Source organism: Hylobates moloch, unplaced genomic scaffold (genome assembly GCF_009828535.3).
Source record: "Hylobates moloch isolate HMO894 unplaced genomic scaffold, HMol_V3 SCAFFOLD_1, whole genome shotgun sequence".
NCBI lineage: Eukaryota > Metazoa > Chordata > Mammalia > Primates > Hylobatidae > Hylobates > Hylobates moloch.
Window position 1 is genome coordinate 103588759 of NW_026652276.1, and position 16083 is coordinate 103604841.

Genomic DNA, 16083 nt, shown 5'->3' on the forward strand with positions numbered 1-16083 from the left:
GGAGTCACTTCCCAGCACCCGGGCCCTGCCCCACCAGCTCTGGCAGTCGCTTCTCTCAAGCCAGGCCTGTTTCCTGAGCTCTGAGAGGGCAAGGGACATGCTCAGACCTTTCCTGTCCACAGAGGGGCTGGGAGGGATAGCTGAGGGCTGCACAGGAAGTGAGAAGAGGCTGGGGCTGCAGTCGGGGACAGGCGGCTTCTCTGGGGCCATCTTCCTTTTTCCATGATCCCAACCTGAGCATCCTGTCCTGTGGCCTGACCACTTCCGTCTCTGCCTGCCCTCCTTCCTTTGCACTCACCTGCCCCAAATGCCCCAAAGATTCCAGCACCTGGAAAGGTGGAGAAAGCGGGGAGAGGCTGACCACAGCTGGGAGTCCAGGGACCTGGCCAGCTCCAACCTCCTTCTTTCTGGAGTGAGAGAGTTCTAGATTCAGACCCTGCTGCTGCTACTCAGCCTCCATGAGCACAAGCAGGTCAATTTGCCTCTCCGATGAGGCTCAGTTTTCGCCATCTACAAAATGGCCATTATATCGCCTGCTTTCCTGCTACCAGTGAGCACGTGTGCAGAAAGCACCTAGTGTGTGCAACCTACTCAGGGCGCACAGTGGGTGCTCCCAGCCCCTTCTTGTCCTTGCCCGTGCCCCTCTCAGTGGGTGGCTGGCCTCTGGCTAGTGCTCAGGGTGTGCGGTGTGCAGGCTTCCAGCTGCCCAGTCCCCCCCTGAGAGCTGAGGCAGGGCAGGGCCAGCTTGGACCTGTGGTGGCGCCCACGTGGAAAAGCAGCTGCCAGGCCACCCACCCTCTGTCACCAAGGGATTAATTGTTCCCAAGCATGACACGCGCTGCCTGTGCTCCATTCCATCCTGCCTGGGCAGGCCCGGACGTCCCGGCAGCCAGGATGTGGGGGCTTCCCTGGGGGTGCCATGGGGGCTCTGCCGACCCTTTTGCAGCCCTGAGTCTTCGGGGAGGTCATGGAATCCAGCCCCTTGCCTGGAAACACTGCCCTTTTTATCGGAAGGAGATGCGCTGACTTTCCTTTGGATTGACTCCTTCACCCTGAGCTGGAAGTTCTTTCAGAAGTCTAACCTAAATCTTTCATTAACAAAAGCTTCACTTTTGCAACTACACATCCTAGAACTTCATAGGGAGTTGTCTGTCTTTCCTCTGGTGTTTAACCACAACCTGCTATGTGTCTCTTGCTGCTAGTGGGATCAATGAATGTACCCTCCAGCTTTGCAGGCACAACCTCCTCAATGTGGGTTTTCTAGGCCAAGCACACACCTACCTCCACACCTCTGCGCCACTATCATCTCCCCTGTCCTCTCTCCACCATCAAAGACCCTGCTAAGAACCCTCACCTGCTCCAGGAAGACAGGGTATAGGTGCTGGTGGGGATAAGTGGCAAGTTCCCAGGGTCTCTTGGCCTTATAGAGCCCTGTAGACCCCAGGCACCCCGTTCTCCCGCCTCTCCTGGCCCCAGCCCTGGTGTTTCACAACCCAGATGGACTTTTAGCGCAGGGGAATCTGGGTCTTGAAGATTCATTTGCACTTGGATTATCAACGATCAGGATTTCATAAGAGCTCTTGGACATCTAAACTGTGTCCTGGAGACTTGGGCTTCTGAGCCAGGGCAACACAGCTCAGGGTGTGGGGCGGCCAAAGTCACATGTGGAGCGTCTCATGCCGAGGGGCCATCAATCTGGAGAGAGACGCTGTTTCCTCCACCTGCTCCTTATCCACCAGTATTTCCCGGAGGAACCTGCCCCACCCTCCTTCCTGGGGGTGCATTCCCCAGAGCTGAGAGTGGACCCTTGTGGCAGATCCCAGCCCCTTGGGTGAGGCCAGGATAGATCCGGCCACACCTTCTTACTGGAAAACTCCATGGTCTGGACACAGCTGGAAGGGGCCTGAGATTAGGAGGGGAGCTTATCCGGAGCCAGGGTCAGTGCTCAGCTTGGGCTTGGGGTCAGGGCTTGGCCTGAGGCCAGGATTGGGGGTCCTGTGGCACCAGGGTCAGCAGGGTCAAGGTTCAGCCTGGGATTAGGCTCAGGGCTTGGGCTGGGGTTAAGCTTCAGCTTGAGACCAGTGCTCCGTCTGGAGTCAGGAGAAGGGCTCAGAATGGAATCAAGGTCAGGGCGATCTGGGGTATTGGTCTGGGGTCAAGGGCTAGGGGACCACTCAGGGGAAGTCTGGGGCTGAGGATCTGTGTCTGAGCTCCCGAGGGTCATGTAAGGCTTGGAGGCCACTGGAACCGGAGCAATCCCTGACATTGCCTCTAACAGCCTCTCCTTTGCAGAGAGGAGTCTCTGGACAGCTGGGTGAACACACATGCACATGTAGGGTAGATGCTAGACGCCCTCACACAGGGAGGACATGGAGCTGCTTCCAGCCTCTTGTTCCTGGAAGCCCTGGGACCTGGCCCCAGCCTACTCATCCTTGGGAGGCTAATCCGTGTCCACACCTCCCTCCTTCCTCCTGCCCGTTGGCTTCCTTGTCCCATTCCTGGTTTCCTTGTCCCATTCCCAGCTGGGTAGGCTCCTCCCTCCCCAGCTCCCTCGCTGTCTGTCAATGCTTCGAGGCCTTGCGTCTTACCTGGCTTAAGAGGTTTGCCTCCAGGCCCCAGCGCTGCGGAGGGAAGAGAAGATAGTGAATGGGGTGGCCTAGCTTATTCATCTACTACTTATCCAACCCCCGTCCCGGGCAAAGTGTGGGCAGTGTGGAATCTCACGCCCCAAGTCCTCGCCTTCAGACTTGGAGCCCCTGGGAACCTAGCTCTACTTCTAACTCGTGGTTTATACTCTCTGAGTCCCAGAGTCTCAGCCTCAAAAGGGGATGATGGGCTGGGGGTGGTGGCTCACGCCTGTAATCCTAGCACTTTGGGAGGCTGAGGCAGGTGGATCATCTGAGGTCAGGAGTTGGAGACCAGCCTGGCAAACATGGTGAAACCCTGCCTCTACTAAAAATACAAAAATTAGCCGGGCATGGTGGCACGTGCCTGTAATCCTAGCTACTCAGGAGGCTGAGGCAGGAGAATCACCTGAACCTGGGAGGTGGAGGTTGCAGTGAACTGAAATCATGCCACTGCACTCCAGCCTGGATGACGAGAGCAAGACTTGGTCTCAAAAAAAAAAAAAAAAAAGATGGTGCCTGCTCAGCTGGCTTGGCAGGGAGGTTTTTGAGGATTAAAAGAAATAGGAAGGGGCTGGGCAAGGGGCCAGGCAAGGTGGCTCACGCCTGTAATCCCAGCACTTTGAGAGGCCGAGGCAGGCAGATCACTTGAGGTTGGGAGTTCGAGACCGGCCTGGCAACATGATGAAACCCTGTCTCTAGAAAAAATACAAAAATAAGCTGGGTGTGGTGGCACGTGCCTGTAGTCCTCGCTAATTGGGAGGCTGAGGGAGGAGATCACTTGAACCTGGGAGGCAGAGGCTGCAGTGAGAGACTCTGTCCCCCCGCCCCTGCCCCCCGCAAAAAGAAGAAGAAATAGGAAGGCAGAGGGCACCAGGGATAAAGTCTAGGGGAGGGACTGGGAAGGCCAATGGGTTCTGGCTCTCAAGGAAGCCTCTTCCCCCGGCCTGGATGCTGTCTGAAATGAGGGAGTCCTTGATGCTCGGGTCTCCCAGGGTTCTCAGGTCTGAGGATGCGTGTGGCTCGGGTGAAACCCAGGCCCCTTCAGTAAGGAACAAGTATGGTTTCTGAGCTCACCTCCTCCTGCAAGGCCTCCGAGACCAGCCACTGTGGGGGGAGAGAAGGAGAGAGAGAGAGAGCATCGGTACTCCTGCCAGGCAAGCCCACTGCCACCCCCAGCTATGGCTGAATCCACCTGTGCCTAACTATGTGACCTTGGGCAAGCCCTGCCCTCTGCAAGCCTCAGTTTCCTCTTCTGCTTGGCCAGCAGTCCAGTGCCAGTGTGTATGTGGGGGAGTGCTGGTGTCTCTCCCCACTTCCACGTCACTTCTGTACACTCAAATGCCTTTTTTTTGGGTGTGTTTTTTTTTTTTTTTGAGACGGAGTCTCCCTCTGTCGCCCAGGCTGGAGTGCAGTGGTGCGATCTTGGCTCACTGCAAGCTCCGCCTCCTGGGTTCACGTCATTCTCCTGCCTCGGCCTCCTGAGTAACTGGGACTACAGGCGCCCGCCACCACGCCCGGCTAATTTTTTGTATTTTTAGTAGAGACAGGGTTTCACCGTGTTAGCCAGGATGGTCTCGATCTCCTGACCTCGTAATCCGCCTGCCTCGGCCTCCCAAAGTGCTGGGATTACAGGCTTGAGCCGCCGTGCCTGGCCTCAAATACTTTTTAAGTATTGAAAGTATTACTTTTGATTTTTCTTTTCTTTTTTTCCCTTTTTCCTTTTAGAGACAGGGTTTTACTCTGTCACCCAGACTTCAGTGCAGTGGTGCGATTATAGCTCACTGTAGCCTTGAACTCCTAAGCTCAAGTGATCCTCCTGCCCCACCTCCCCAGTAGCTAGGACTACAGGCATGCACCACCATGCCCAGCTAATTTTTTTTTAATTTCTATACTTCATTTTCATTTTTCTCAACGTAGAACATGGCTAATTTTAAATGTGTGTGTGTGTGTGTGTGTGTGTGTGTGTGTGTGTGTGTGAGGGGGATCTCACTATGTTGTCCAGGCTGGTCTGAAACTCCTGGCCTCAGGCAATCCTCCTTTCTCTGCCTCCCAGAGTGTTGAGATTACAGGCGTGAACCACCATGTCCAGCCTGTATGCTTTTTTTTTTTTTTTTTTTTTTTTTTGACGGGGCTTGCTCTGTCCCCCAGGCTGGAGTGCAGTGGCGCATCTCGGCTCACTGCAAGCTCCGCCTCCCGGGTTCACGCCATTCTCCTGCCTCAGCCTCCCGAGTAGCTGGGACTACAGGCGCCCGCCAACCTGCCCGGCTAATTTTTTTGTATTTTTAGTAGAGACGGGGTTTCACCGTGTTAGCCAGGATGGTCTCGATCTCCTGACCTCCTGATCCGCCCGCCTCGGCCTCCCAAAGTGCTGGGATTACAGGCTTGAGCCACCGCGCCCGGCCTCCTGTATGCTCTTAATAGCTGTAAATCAGCGTCTTGTTAATTGCAGTTTTAAGTGGGTGTGACTTCTGCTAGGTGTGTCAATGTTCCTACCTAGTGTCAAAATGTGCATCTATTACGGACATCATCATCATCTGCATGACCTGGGTGTGTGGAAGTTTCATGTACATTACCTGGATAAAAGACTCCTCCAGGAACTCCACCAGGAATGACCCCAGGGACCCCTGAAAGGAAACAGGTAGAGTCAGTCCTCCAGGAGCCAGAACTATTAGGCTGGTGCAAAAGTAACTGCGGTTTTTGCCATTACTTTCAGTGGCAAAACCCACAATTACATGGAAACAAGAATGATGCTGATGGCAATAATGACATTGCTTGTCTCCAGAGCAGTTTCTGTTTACAAAATGTGTTCTCATTCTTGCTCTTTGAAATCGGCCTGTGAAGTTGGAAGGGCAGGGCTTACTATCATCATTTTGTTTTGTTTGAGACTGAGACGGAGTCTTGGCCTTTCACCCAGGCTGGAGTGCAGTGGCACGATCTCAGCTCACTGCAACCTCCGCCTCCCCAGGTCAAGCGATTCTCCAGCCTCAGCCTCCTGAGTAGCTGGGGATTACAGGTGCATGCCACCACGCACGGCTAATTTCTGTATTTTTAGTAGAGTCAGGGTTTCACTATGTTGGGCAGGCTGGTCTCGAACCCCTGACCTCAAGTGATCTGCCTGCCTCAGCCTCCCAAAGTGCTGGGATTACAGGTGTGAGCCACCGCTCCCAGACTGTCATTTTAAGACATGAAATCATGCTCAGAGAGGTTAAGGGACATGCCTGGGGCCACATAGCTGGAAAGAGACGGGGCCTGGATTCAAGCTCAGGCCAGTCCTTTATTTTTGAGACAGAGTCTTGCTCTGTCACCCAGGCTGGAGTGCAGTGGCAAGATCTCAGCTCACTGCAACTTGCGCCTCCCAGGTTCAAGCGATTCTCCTGCCTCAGCCTCCCAAGTAGCTGGGACTACAGGCGTGCACCTCCACATCTGGCTGATTGATTTTTTTGTAAAGATGGGGTGTCAGTATGTTGCCCAGGCTGGTCTGGAATTCCTGGGCTCAAGCGATCCTCCTGCCTTGGCCTCCCAAAGTGCTGGGATGACAGGCCCCTGCACCCTGCCGCCAGTCCTTGGAGTATGATGGTTCTTGCTGTGTTACCTGGTTCTCCCTGGAGTCAGGGAGAGGGCCTGGGGTGGAAGACACTGGGTCTGAGCACCTCTCACAAGGCAGCCCACTCCAGCACCTCTCACCAGGCAGCCCACTCCCTTCCCGAGCTGAGCTGCCGGGTAGAGGCCAGAGCTTTGGGAAGGGCAGGCCGGGCTGATACAACGAGCATTAAGGAGGTGCAGCTGCCAGCACAAATGCAGCCATTCCCACACTGATAGGACGGCGTGAGGTCAGCGTCCTCAGCCACTGGGCAGCCGAGCTTGGGTGGGGCTCTGGCCGTCTGACACCGGCTGTCTTAGGAGGCGCCGGGGCTGCAGGGGGACGCCATGAATGAGCACAGTGAATAGTTTCCTAAGGAAAAGCGAATTCACCGGCCAGGCAGGATCACGAGTTCAGTCCCCACGGACCAGTGAAGCTCTCACTGGGGAACGCTGTGATGCTGGATCCAGACCCTGCCTGAGCCATCGCCATGGCAACAGATCGGGTCCCAAACCGGGGGCCCTGCCTCCACCTCAGAAGGCCCCCCCTGAGCTTGACAAGCCACCTTGCCAACGCCCCAGCCCAGCCCTCCCTCACTGCTTTTGCTGAAAGGGGCCGGGAGCCCCGTGGGGCATGGGCGGGGCTGGGGGAACGGGTGTCTCTGCAATGTGTCCAAGGAGGCCTTGCGGCCAGACGTCTGGCCTCCGAGGCCTGGCGACGCTGCACAGCTGGGCTTGCTGGCCCCAGGGCCCTGTCAGCCTCAGCTGCAGCCCAGCAGGGTCAGGGCTGTGGAGCTGTCACAGCCACCCGAGCCAAGACCCCGGCGCCACCCCCTCCCAGGGCTTGTGGCTCCTCAGGCACTGCAATCCAGGCCTGAAGTGTGCAAGTAATCTGGTCAGAACCTCAGGGCTCGGAGTGGTGGCCCCAGGGGGGCTGGGCCTGCTGGGAAGGAGCACTTGGGCCCTGTCATCCGCTGCCAAGCACACACATGGCCCGCCTCGGGCCTCTGATGCCTTCCCTGGCTCTGGCCTCTAGCTCTCAACAGTCTCTTATGCGTCTTTCTCTGCCTCGGCCTCTCTCCTTCCTCCCCTTTCTCCCTGTCTCCCTCGTTCTTCACGTGCCTCTCTCCCTTCCTCTCTACTCTCCGGCTCCAGAGAAGACTGCAGGGAACAGTGTGGTGGAGGTGGGGAGAAGAGCAAAGCGCTCAGAACAGACCCCTCTGGCTTCTAATTCTGCCTTCGCTGCTTCTTACCATCTGTGTGACCTTGGGCAAGTCACTCAACCTCTCTGAACATCGGTTTCCTTTTTTGTGACATGGGGCAGATAGTCACTTGGTTGCTGTGAGGCTGCAAGGTTGCTGCAAGTTGTAAAAGGGTTCAAGTAATAGGCTATGTCCTCTTCTGGACCTGGCAAACAGTAATTGCTTAAAAATAAAAAGACAGTGGCACTTACGTTTCATTTTTTCCCATTTCACTGCACAGTCCGTGGCCCAGGGCCAGGTATACAGTAGTTACTCAATACATGATGGGTGAATTAAGTGGAGGGGTGGCAGGGAGGTTGTCTGTGAATCCGGCTCTAACCTGTTACATCCCCATCTGCCCTGGTAGTCCCCCTGCCTTGGGCTTGTTGAGCCCCCGGGCCTGGCAGAACCCTGACTTCCTTTCTCCTGGGGTTCTGCCCTCCTGTACCCCAGGAACTTTCTGGGGGGAAGATTTAGCTTCCCCTCCCCCAGATCTCCTCTGTCCCCACTCTCCACCCCCACCGTTCAGATCCTGATGATGGTGGCATTTGCCAAACTTCACGCCTGAACCGACAGCCTGGGGAGCCCCAGGTTTTAATCCCCATTTTGCAATGAGGAAACGGAGAAGGTTTAGGGGCTGTGAAGGATTCCTGCCTTTCTGCAAGTGAGAGAGGTGAGAATAAAATTAGACAGCAGCTGGAAATTGGAAAGGGCTTTGAAAAGGTAACAGCTGCTTCCCCAGGCCCCGTGGGGCATCCTCACTTCTCCCTCCACTCCTTGGCACAAGCCGTTTCTCCTGCCAGGAATGTCCTTGCCTCTGTCCAAGCCCTACCCCCGCACCAGGGCTGAGCTCAGACTCTCCCGCCTGCCTTTCCCGAGCCCACGGCTCTCCCTGACTGTGCTGCTCAGCTGGCCCTAAGCAGTTGGCCTGGAGAACACTTGTCTTGTTTTATGTGGTTTTGGCATGTTTCACTGACTAGCCCAGGGTGGAACTTGTCTCTTGCATCTTAGGATCACGATCCTAGACTCTCAGGGATCATAATAGTCTTCTGGCCTGGGCTAGACCTCCTTCCGCAAACATCCTTCGTGTTCTGCTTGCATACCTCCCATGACAGGAGAATCACCACCTCTAGATTCTGTCAGCACTAACTGCAGACAGGGCTTCCTCTGATCGAGAATCTGCTCTTCTGTCTCTTCAGTTCTGCCTGCCAGAGCCTTTAGTCTGGGACTTACCCCTCATCTACGGACAGCTCCTCCAACATTTTCCTTTCTTTCTTTCTTTCTTTCTTTCTTTCTTTCTTTCTTTCTTTCTTTCTTTCTTCTTTCTTTCTTTCTTTCTTTCTTTCTTTCTTTCTTTCTTTCTTTCTTCCTTCCTTCCTTCCTTCCTTCCTTCCTACCTTCCCTTCCTTCCTTCCTTCCTTCCTTCCTTCCCTTCCTTCCTTCCGTCCTTCTTTCTTTCTTTCTAAATATTAATTTATTTATTTTTTAAATAGAGACGGGGGGCCTCCCTATGTTGCCCAGGCTGGTCTCAAACTCCTGGGCTCAAGCAATCTGCCCACGTGGGCCTCCCAAACTGCTGGGATTACAGGCATGAGTCACTGCACCTGGCCCCATTTACTTTTCTCTTTAGGTCTAACTCAAATGTCACTTCTGCTGGGAAGCCTTCCTGGATTTCCCAAGGCTCCTTCTGGCCACCCCCAACAGTCCTGTCTGCTTCATTCATCATTGCACATCTATTTACACATTAGCTGCCCCTCCACTAGACAAAACATGGTGTAAGTAGTGAGAGGGAGTATTAAACCTTAGCAATGTGCACTAATTACAAGGATCCATGAGCCCAAATTAGCAGACTCTGAATAAGAGAATAGATTATTTTAAAAATGCCCATTCCCACGGTCCTTTTATTTTATGCTTTTTTTTTTTCCCCAGATATTACATTGCTGGAACCTCTCATTGGCCCTAGGAGATACTTCAGGCAGGGCTGTTTCTCTCCATTTTGCAGCTAGGGAAATGGAGAACCAGTGAGCTGAAGTGCCTGGTCTGGGACCCCCAGCTGACCCCAAGTCACATGTAGGGCCATTTGCCCGGGTCCTGGGCTCCAGGTTCAAAGAGCTGGAAGCAGCCTGTTTGGGAGCGAGCCTGGAGCCAGCCGGCCTTGGCAGGGGGCTTTGCCAAACCAAAGTCCAGGGGGCTGGCTTGGGGAGCTGATAAGACTACACGAAGCTGTTTGTTGTTTGCATGCAGAAGGCTGCCAAGGGTTTTCAAAAACAAGCTGTCCTCCACTGGGTGACTCTGTCCGCTCCCACACAGGGCACATTTGCCCTCATACCGGGGCCTCGGCAGACACACAGAGCGGGATCGACCTCTAAACCAGTGCTTCTTGGCCCTGGTGACCCCACTGTCACCTGGGGAGCCTGAAAAGTCTGTGTCCAGGTCCCTCTCCAACCAAAGCAAGCAGGGATTCTCGGGTGGGAAGTCTAATAGATAGCCAGGTTGAAAACCCCTGTTCCTATTTAAGGATGGAAAAAAATAATTAAAAAAAATTTAAAAAGAGGCAGTGGCTCATGCCTGTAATCCAAGCACTCTGGGAGGCTGAGGTGGGAGGATCACTTGAGCCCAGGAATTCAGACCAGCCTGGACAACACAGTGAGACCCTGTCTCAATTTAAAAAAATAAAAAAAAATAAAAAAATAAAAAAGGAAAATAAAAGAAAAGGAAACCTCTGTTCCAAACCATCTTAAGTTCTGAAATCAGGAAAAAAAAAAAATCCCTGATACTATTTCTGGGGGATAGGGAAGAATTATCCCTGGGTTAATTTCTCATGCTCACTTTTGAAACAGCCGGGGGGCTAGGTGGCTTGTCCCCTCCTCCTGCTCCCCCACCCCCGCAACAGGGTTCCTTCCTTGGAGCTGCTGAACTTGAGTAAGTGACACCCTCCTCCTTGAGGGAGAAGCCAGGCTCCCCCAGGACAGCCAGGTGAGTGGCGGTGAGCATGTGACTGAGTGCTCCACTCCCTGCGTTGGCTCCCCGACCTCTGCAGACTTCAGTAGCACTTCTGTGCAAATCCCCACACGAGCTCATGAGTTCACACACCCCTTATTTGGACCTAGCAAGTCCAGCCACCTGGGACAGAGCTGAGATTGATCTCTGCAAAGTGCGAGGCCAGCTGGGCGTTTAGCAGTGTCACTGAGGACACAAGGAGAGAGCTGATTCTGCCTAGGGCATGCCTGCTTTAAAGGACTCAGCCCCAAGCCTTCCCCTCCCGAAATGTTGCCTGCTAGCTCACTCCTAACCCCCTTGCCCCTTGACCTGGGGCAGAGAGCTGGCTGATACTGCCTTAGCCTGCCGGAGCCTCAGTTTCCTTGTTTGTCAAGTGATGATAATAATTTCTAATTCTCAAGGTTCCTTGATGATGAACTGCCACCCTATAGGTGGTAGCCCTATCTGGGAAGGAGGGTGGCTGGGTGTTTGGGGGCTACACCTGGGGAGGAGGCTGAGACGGACCCGGGACTGCTGCTTTCAGGCCCTGGCTCGTTGCCCCTGCCGGGCGTCGCCTGTGGGTACTCATGTCCCTTGGCCTCATCCGGGTCCAGCAGTGGACCCTGTACAGGAAGCTGTTCAATCTCACGGAAACAGCTGCAGCTCCTGCCCAGGCCCCTGACTCCACCCTGTGGCCCTCCTGCCCCCCACTCAACGTCTGGTTCTCAGGGCAAGGAGGACTCCCAAGGAAACCAGACTCCACCCAGACCCCCCTACCAAATGCCCTCCTTTTTCCCATGCCTGGGGAGCATCTTCAGTCTTCCCCCATTGGCTGTGGCATAGCAGCCCCACAGGGGGCACCCTCAAACCCCATAACCAACTGTGCCTGGGTTGGGGCACATAGCAGATGGCCCAGCAGTGCCCCAGGATCCACTCCAGCCTCTGTCTCAGCCACACTGCCTCTGCCAGGAGACGGACACCTTCTCCAGCCTGTCTTTTCATGCTTGCGTGCCACATTGCACACACATTCACACACACAGATGCACACATTCCATAACACACACAGTGACAGTCCACACTAGTGTCACACCTGGATGCCAGATCGCCCGTGTATACATGTGTACATGTCTACATGTCTGTCAGGTGGCAGACTTTTGTACACGCTGAGGAGCAGCTTCATATACTTCTCCAAACATATGCATACACCTGCCTAAGGATGAACCTGTGAACAGACATATGTACCCCTCCAGAAATCCCTTCCCCTGTTCAGTGACAGAGCTGGGCATCTGCACACATGCACACCTGTGCATGCACACATACACACACGAGCACACAGCACGCTCGTTCCTGCGTGTGCGCGCGCACGCGCGCACACACACACACACACACACACACACACACACGCATACCAGGAGTCCCTGCCCGCCTCAGCAGGGAGAACACAGCAGCAGCTTCCCAAACTGCAAACCCATCCTCAGCGGAGCCCTGACCTTCCTCACGGGGGGTCCCGGCTTCCCAGGGTTCAAGGAACCTGCTGAGGTCACACAGCTCACTGCGGTTGAGCTGGTATCAAGACCAGGTTCCCTATCCCCAGGGCTGGTGTGCACCCCAGCTGTATCCACAGGTGTGCAGACTGTGGTGTCTCCAGACCCAGGGGTTCCCACTGGGCCCTCCCCCAGGATGCTCTGATCCCCCTACAGGGCGGGCACCCGGGCACCTGAGCAGGGGCCCCCTCAGCCCTCGCAGGGCAGCAAAGCCTGGATGCCGGGTTGGGACAATTCTGAGTCGAGAGTGTCTGTTTGACAGGTTCCTCCTGGGCACAGGGCTGGCTCCCGGGAGGGGCAGTTCCGAGAACCCAGTGTCTGAGGGGCTCCCTCCCGGGACCCCTTGCAGTTCCCAGGGATGAAGGTCTCCCCCTTGAGCGCCCAGTCACCTGGCCCAAAGGGCCCGCAGCTGTGGGCAGCGCTGGGGACAGGGGCGAGGGGCCCTTACCTCCAGGCCGAGAGGGGTGGAGGATGGACAGCAGGAGCAGGAGGACTCCGGGCCGCGGGGCAGCCGCCGTCAGACCCGCCATCTCGGGGAGAAATGCCCCAGCCCGCTCTCCGCACCTCGTTTTATCCCCAAAGCCTAATTGTTGCCTCGTCGGCTGCGAGGGAAAGAGGGAGGGAGAGAGGGCGGGCGGGAGGGCGGGAGAGGGGGGAGGCCTGGGGGAGGGGGCCGCGGGGAGGGGACAATTACGAAAGGCCCGGCTCACAAGCCTCCCAGGCCCGGGCTGCTGGACTGCGAGCTTTTTTCCTTGACACACACACGCACACACATGCACACAAGCACACACTCACACACACACACTTTCCCCCATCTCTTTCCCGCTTTCCCTCTGCGACTGTTCTTTCGCTGCTGGCCCTGTTCCCGCCAGAAAGAGCGAGGGGGGCCTCTGCCAGGACAGCCCTCAGGAGAGGAAGCAGAAGGGAGGGCCTGGCGGCCAGGCCAAAAATCCCAGCCCCAGCCAAGGCCCGAGTGGCCAGGCCCCCGCCCCTCCGGCTGGGCCCCGGGCCCAGTGTAAGGACACGGGCCAGCTGTCCCGCGCCTCAGCCCCCACCCCGGCCCTCCAGAGTCCCCAGCACCCCCAGGCCTGGCTAGAGACAGGTTCTGCCCAAAGCTGGGGAGGGGAGGTATTGGGCAGGTCTGGGGGTTCGGGGGGTGTGATGTCTACAGAGACCGGGGGCCTGCGGGTTGAATGGCCTGGAAGGTAGGATCGGGTTGGTATTGCTCTGGGAGGGATCTGGGGGAAGGTAGGGGACCCTGGACAGGGCTGCATTCTGCAGGGGCCAAGGTCTCAGCCTCCCGCCTGAAGCTGGGGAGGAGGCGTTGGGTGGGTCTGGGGTGGATGCCTGCAGATGCCAGGGGGCTAGAGGCAGGGGAATGGCCTGGGAGTTAAGGCCATGTTGGTGCTGTCCCCAGGGGCATCTGGAGCACATGGAGGATCCCGACACACAGGGTTCTATTCTGCATGGGTCAAGGTCACAGCCCTATACCCAGCCCCATGCAGGCTGCAGGGTCTGGCAAAAATCAGGCTGGATCCCCAGGTGCCCTGTGGGGGAACAGGGAGGTGGGAGCCCCCCGCAGACTGAGAGGCAGCCCAGCTTCCCATTATCACCGGGTCCCCTCCCATCCCCACGCTGAGCACAGTTAGCGCCCACACCAGTCTGGGAGCTTCTGGACTGCTGTTCTCCCGGCCCCTCTGGGAAGGCTGACATTCCTCTGGTGGCCAGGAGGGGGCGGCCTACACTGAAACAGCTGGGACCACATTCCTGGAGAACTCTGCATTTCTGCCCCCAGGACTGAGCTGGACGGGGACCCTGGGGGATTTTTGGGGTTGGAGTGTGGGATGGAACAGGGGAGGGTCACGTCCCCCACCCCTCACTTCCCACTACTGCTAGTGGAGAAGAAATGTGAGACCTAGAGAATAGGAGAGGGAAACTTGTTCCTTGTCCTAGGTCACAGCGGGTCAGGGGACAGCATGGAAGCCACATGCCCTGTGGGCTTTTCCCTGCACCACGATAGCTCCGAGGGATGAGCTAAAGGCCCCTTGTGCAGGCAGGAGCACTGTGGCAGTCTGGAGTGCCAGCAGGGGTGGCCTGGCGTGGAAAGGTCAAATGCAGGCATTGGTCAAAGGCAGGCATTGGTGGACCTAGAAGTAAATTTCGGCTCTAGCCTTTCTGGTGGGATAACCTCTCCACAGAGTGTCAGTTTCCTCATCTGTCTATGGGTGATCAGTATTCCTAGCTAAGAGATTATTGCAAAGACAAATACAACGTGGTCCTGTATTTCTGCTAGATCAAAAATGCTCTGTGTTCAGCTGGTGCTAGGACTGGTGTCAATACCATGAGTGTCATCACTCGCTCTGCGAGTGTTCTGCTTCTAGGACAGCTATCAGGCTTCAGTCTATACAGGGCCACCCCGGGACCCTGGACAAACCCTTCCCTTTCCCTGGGTCTTTGGAGGGAGCAGCTCTGGAATTTTGGAAGGTAGGGGCATGCTGGGAGAATTGTCTTGAAGATGTACACACGCAGCCAGTGTACAGCTCTTACTTATGGTATGTGTTTATTTGGGGGTGCTCTGAGGGTAGCTGATTGAGGTTATGCTGGGTTTGTGAAAGCCCCCCCAAGCCACCCTTTGTTGGTGGGGGTAGGGGCTGCTCAGGGGCAGGGTCTCAAGCTCGATGCCCAGGATGTGCCTGCTGCAGGGGAGGGGAAGTCCGTGGTGTAGCTGCGTGCCTCCCCCTTCCTGGGAAGGAGGAAGGCAGGGGGTACTGTGGGGAGCTGGACCCCTCTCTTCTCTAGGCAGTGACGTGGGCAGGAACCAGCTTTCAGACTTGCAAACCGCAGTCTGCACAGAGTCTTTATTAATTCCAGGACAGGGAGAGAGTCCGGAGCCGGGGGAGAGAGCTTACAGTGGGGGGATCCAGGAGGGGTGTGGAGGGGCACTCGCAGGAATAGACTTAAGGTGGCTGGAACCGACCTCTCCCCCAAGGCCCGGGGCCCTGTGTCCTGCCCCCAGCCTGTGTGCTGCTTCTGCTTAGCAGCCTCTGCTCATTGCAGGAGCTCCACGAACATACATGCAATGCGATTGCAAAAGGGGCCTCAATTCACAATCAAATCCATCACACTGAATATCCGTGCCATGTAGTCTGATGCATGCAATACATAATGTAAGAACTGGAGATGACAGTCATCGGTCACCATCCATTCATTCATTCATTTACTTGTCCATTCAAGACCCCATCAGTGCTCAACTGCTTAGTGTCACCTCCTTGCCTAGCTGTATGACTAAATAAGGTCATACATGCAGAATTGCCCACAGAGGGCTACCGGGTGCACCTGGCTGCCTGGTGATCGCTGGTCTTGCCGTTATAATTGACAAGCCTTGCCCGCTTGTTGCCTGGCTCAGTGCTACCAAGGGGCAACCAGATGAGTCACCCACAGGCCATCTCTATCTTCCAGCTCCTCTGGGTGCACCCATTTTGGAAGGACAGAGTTCCCAGTCTCTGGATGGCTCTGAGAATGTCATGCTTTGCTCAGACACCCTCAGTCGCTATCCAGACAGAGTTCAGATTTTTTTTTTTTTTTTGAGATGGAGTCTCGCTATGTCACCCAGGCTGGAGTGCAGTGGCGTGATTTCCGCTCACTGCAATTTCTGCCTCCCGGGTTCAAGCGATTCTCCTGCCTCAGCCCCCGAGTAGCTGGGATTACAGGCACCCGCCACCACACCCAGCTAATTTTTGTATTTTTAGTAAAAACGGGATTTCACCATGTTGGCCAGGCTGGTCTCAAACTCCTGAGCTCAGGTGATCCGCCCGCCTCGGCCTCCCAAAATGCTGGGATTACAGGTGTGAGCTACCGCGTCCAGCCCCTTCTATGATCTTAAATTTACTAGTAGCCATATGAAATAAAAGAAAACATAAATAAAACTATTCTTAGTAATATATTTAACACAACATATCTAAAGTATAATCCTTTCAACATCCAATCAGAATAAAAATTATTGAGATATCTTGCATTCTTTTTTGTACCAGGTCTTAAAACTGGTGTGTATTTTGCATCGAGGGTACGTCTCAGTTTGGACTTGTCACATTTCAAGTGCTCCATTAGCCACAT

General features: G+C 55.4%; 1 protein-coding gene across 1 annotated transcript in view; it reads right to left on the reverse strand.

Annotated features, from left to right (window-relative positions):
• ELN (elastin) overlaps window positions 1–12539 on the reverse strand; it is a 39221-nt gene extending 26682 nt beyond the window's left edge. Inside the window, exons 1-4 of the mRNA XM_058430840.1 lie at window positions 12419–12539; window positions 5201–5251; window positions 3702–3731; window positions 2589–2621 (exon numbers count right to left, since the gene is read on the reverse strand). Coding sequence (XP_058286823.1) covers window positions 2589–2621; window positions 3702–3731; window positions 5201–5251; window positions 12419–12500 — 196 coding nt within the window. The 5' untranslated portion in view covers window positions 12501–12539. The remainder of the gene's footprint in view (window positions 1–2588; window positions 2622–3701; window positions 3732–5200; window positions 5252–12418) is intronic.
• Window positions 12540–16083: the final 3544 nt, after the last annotated feature.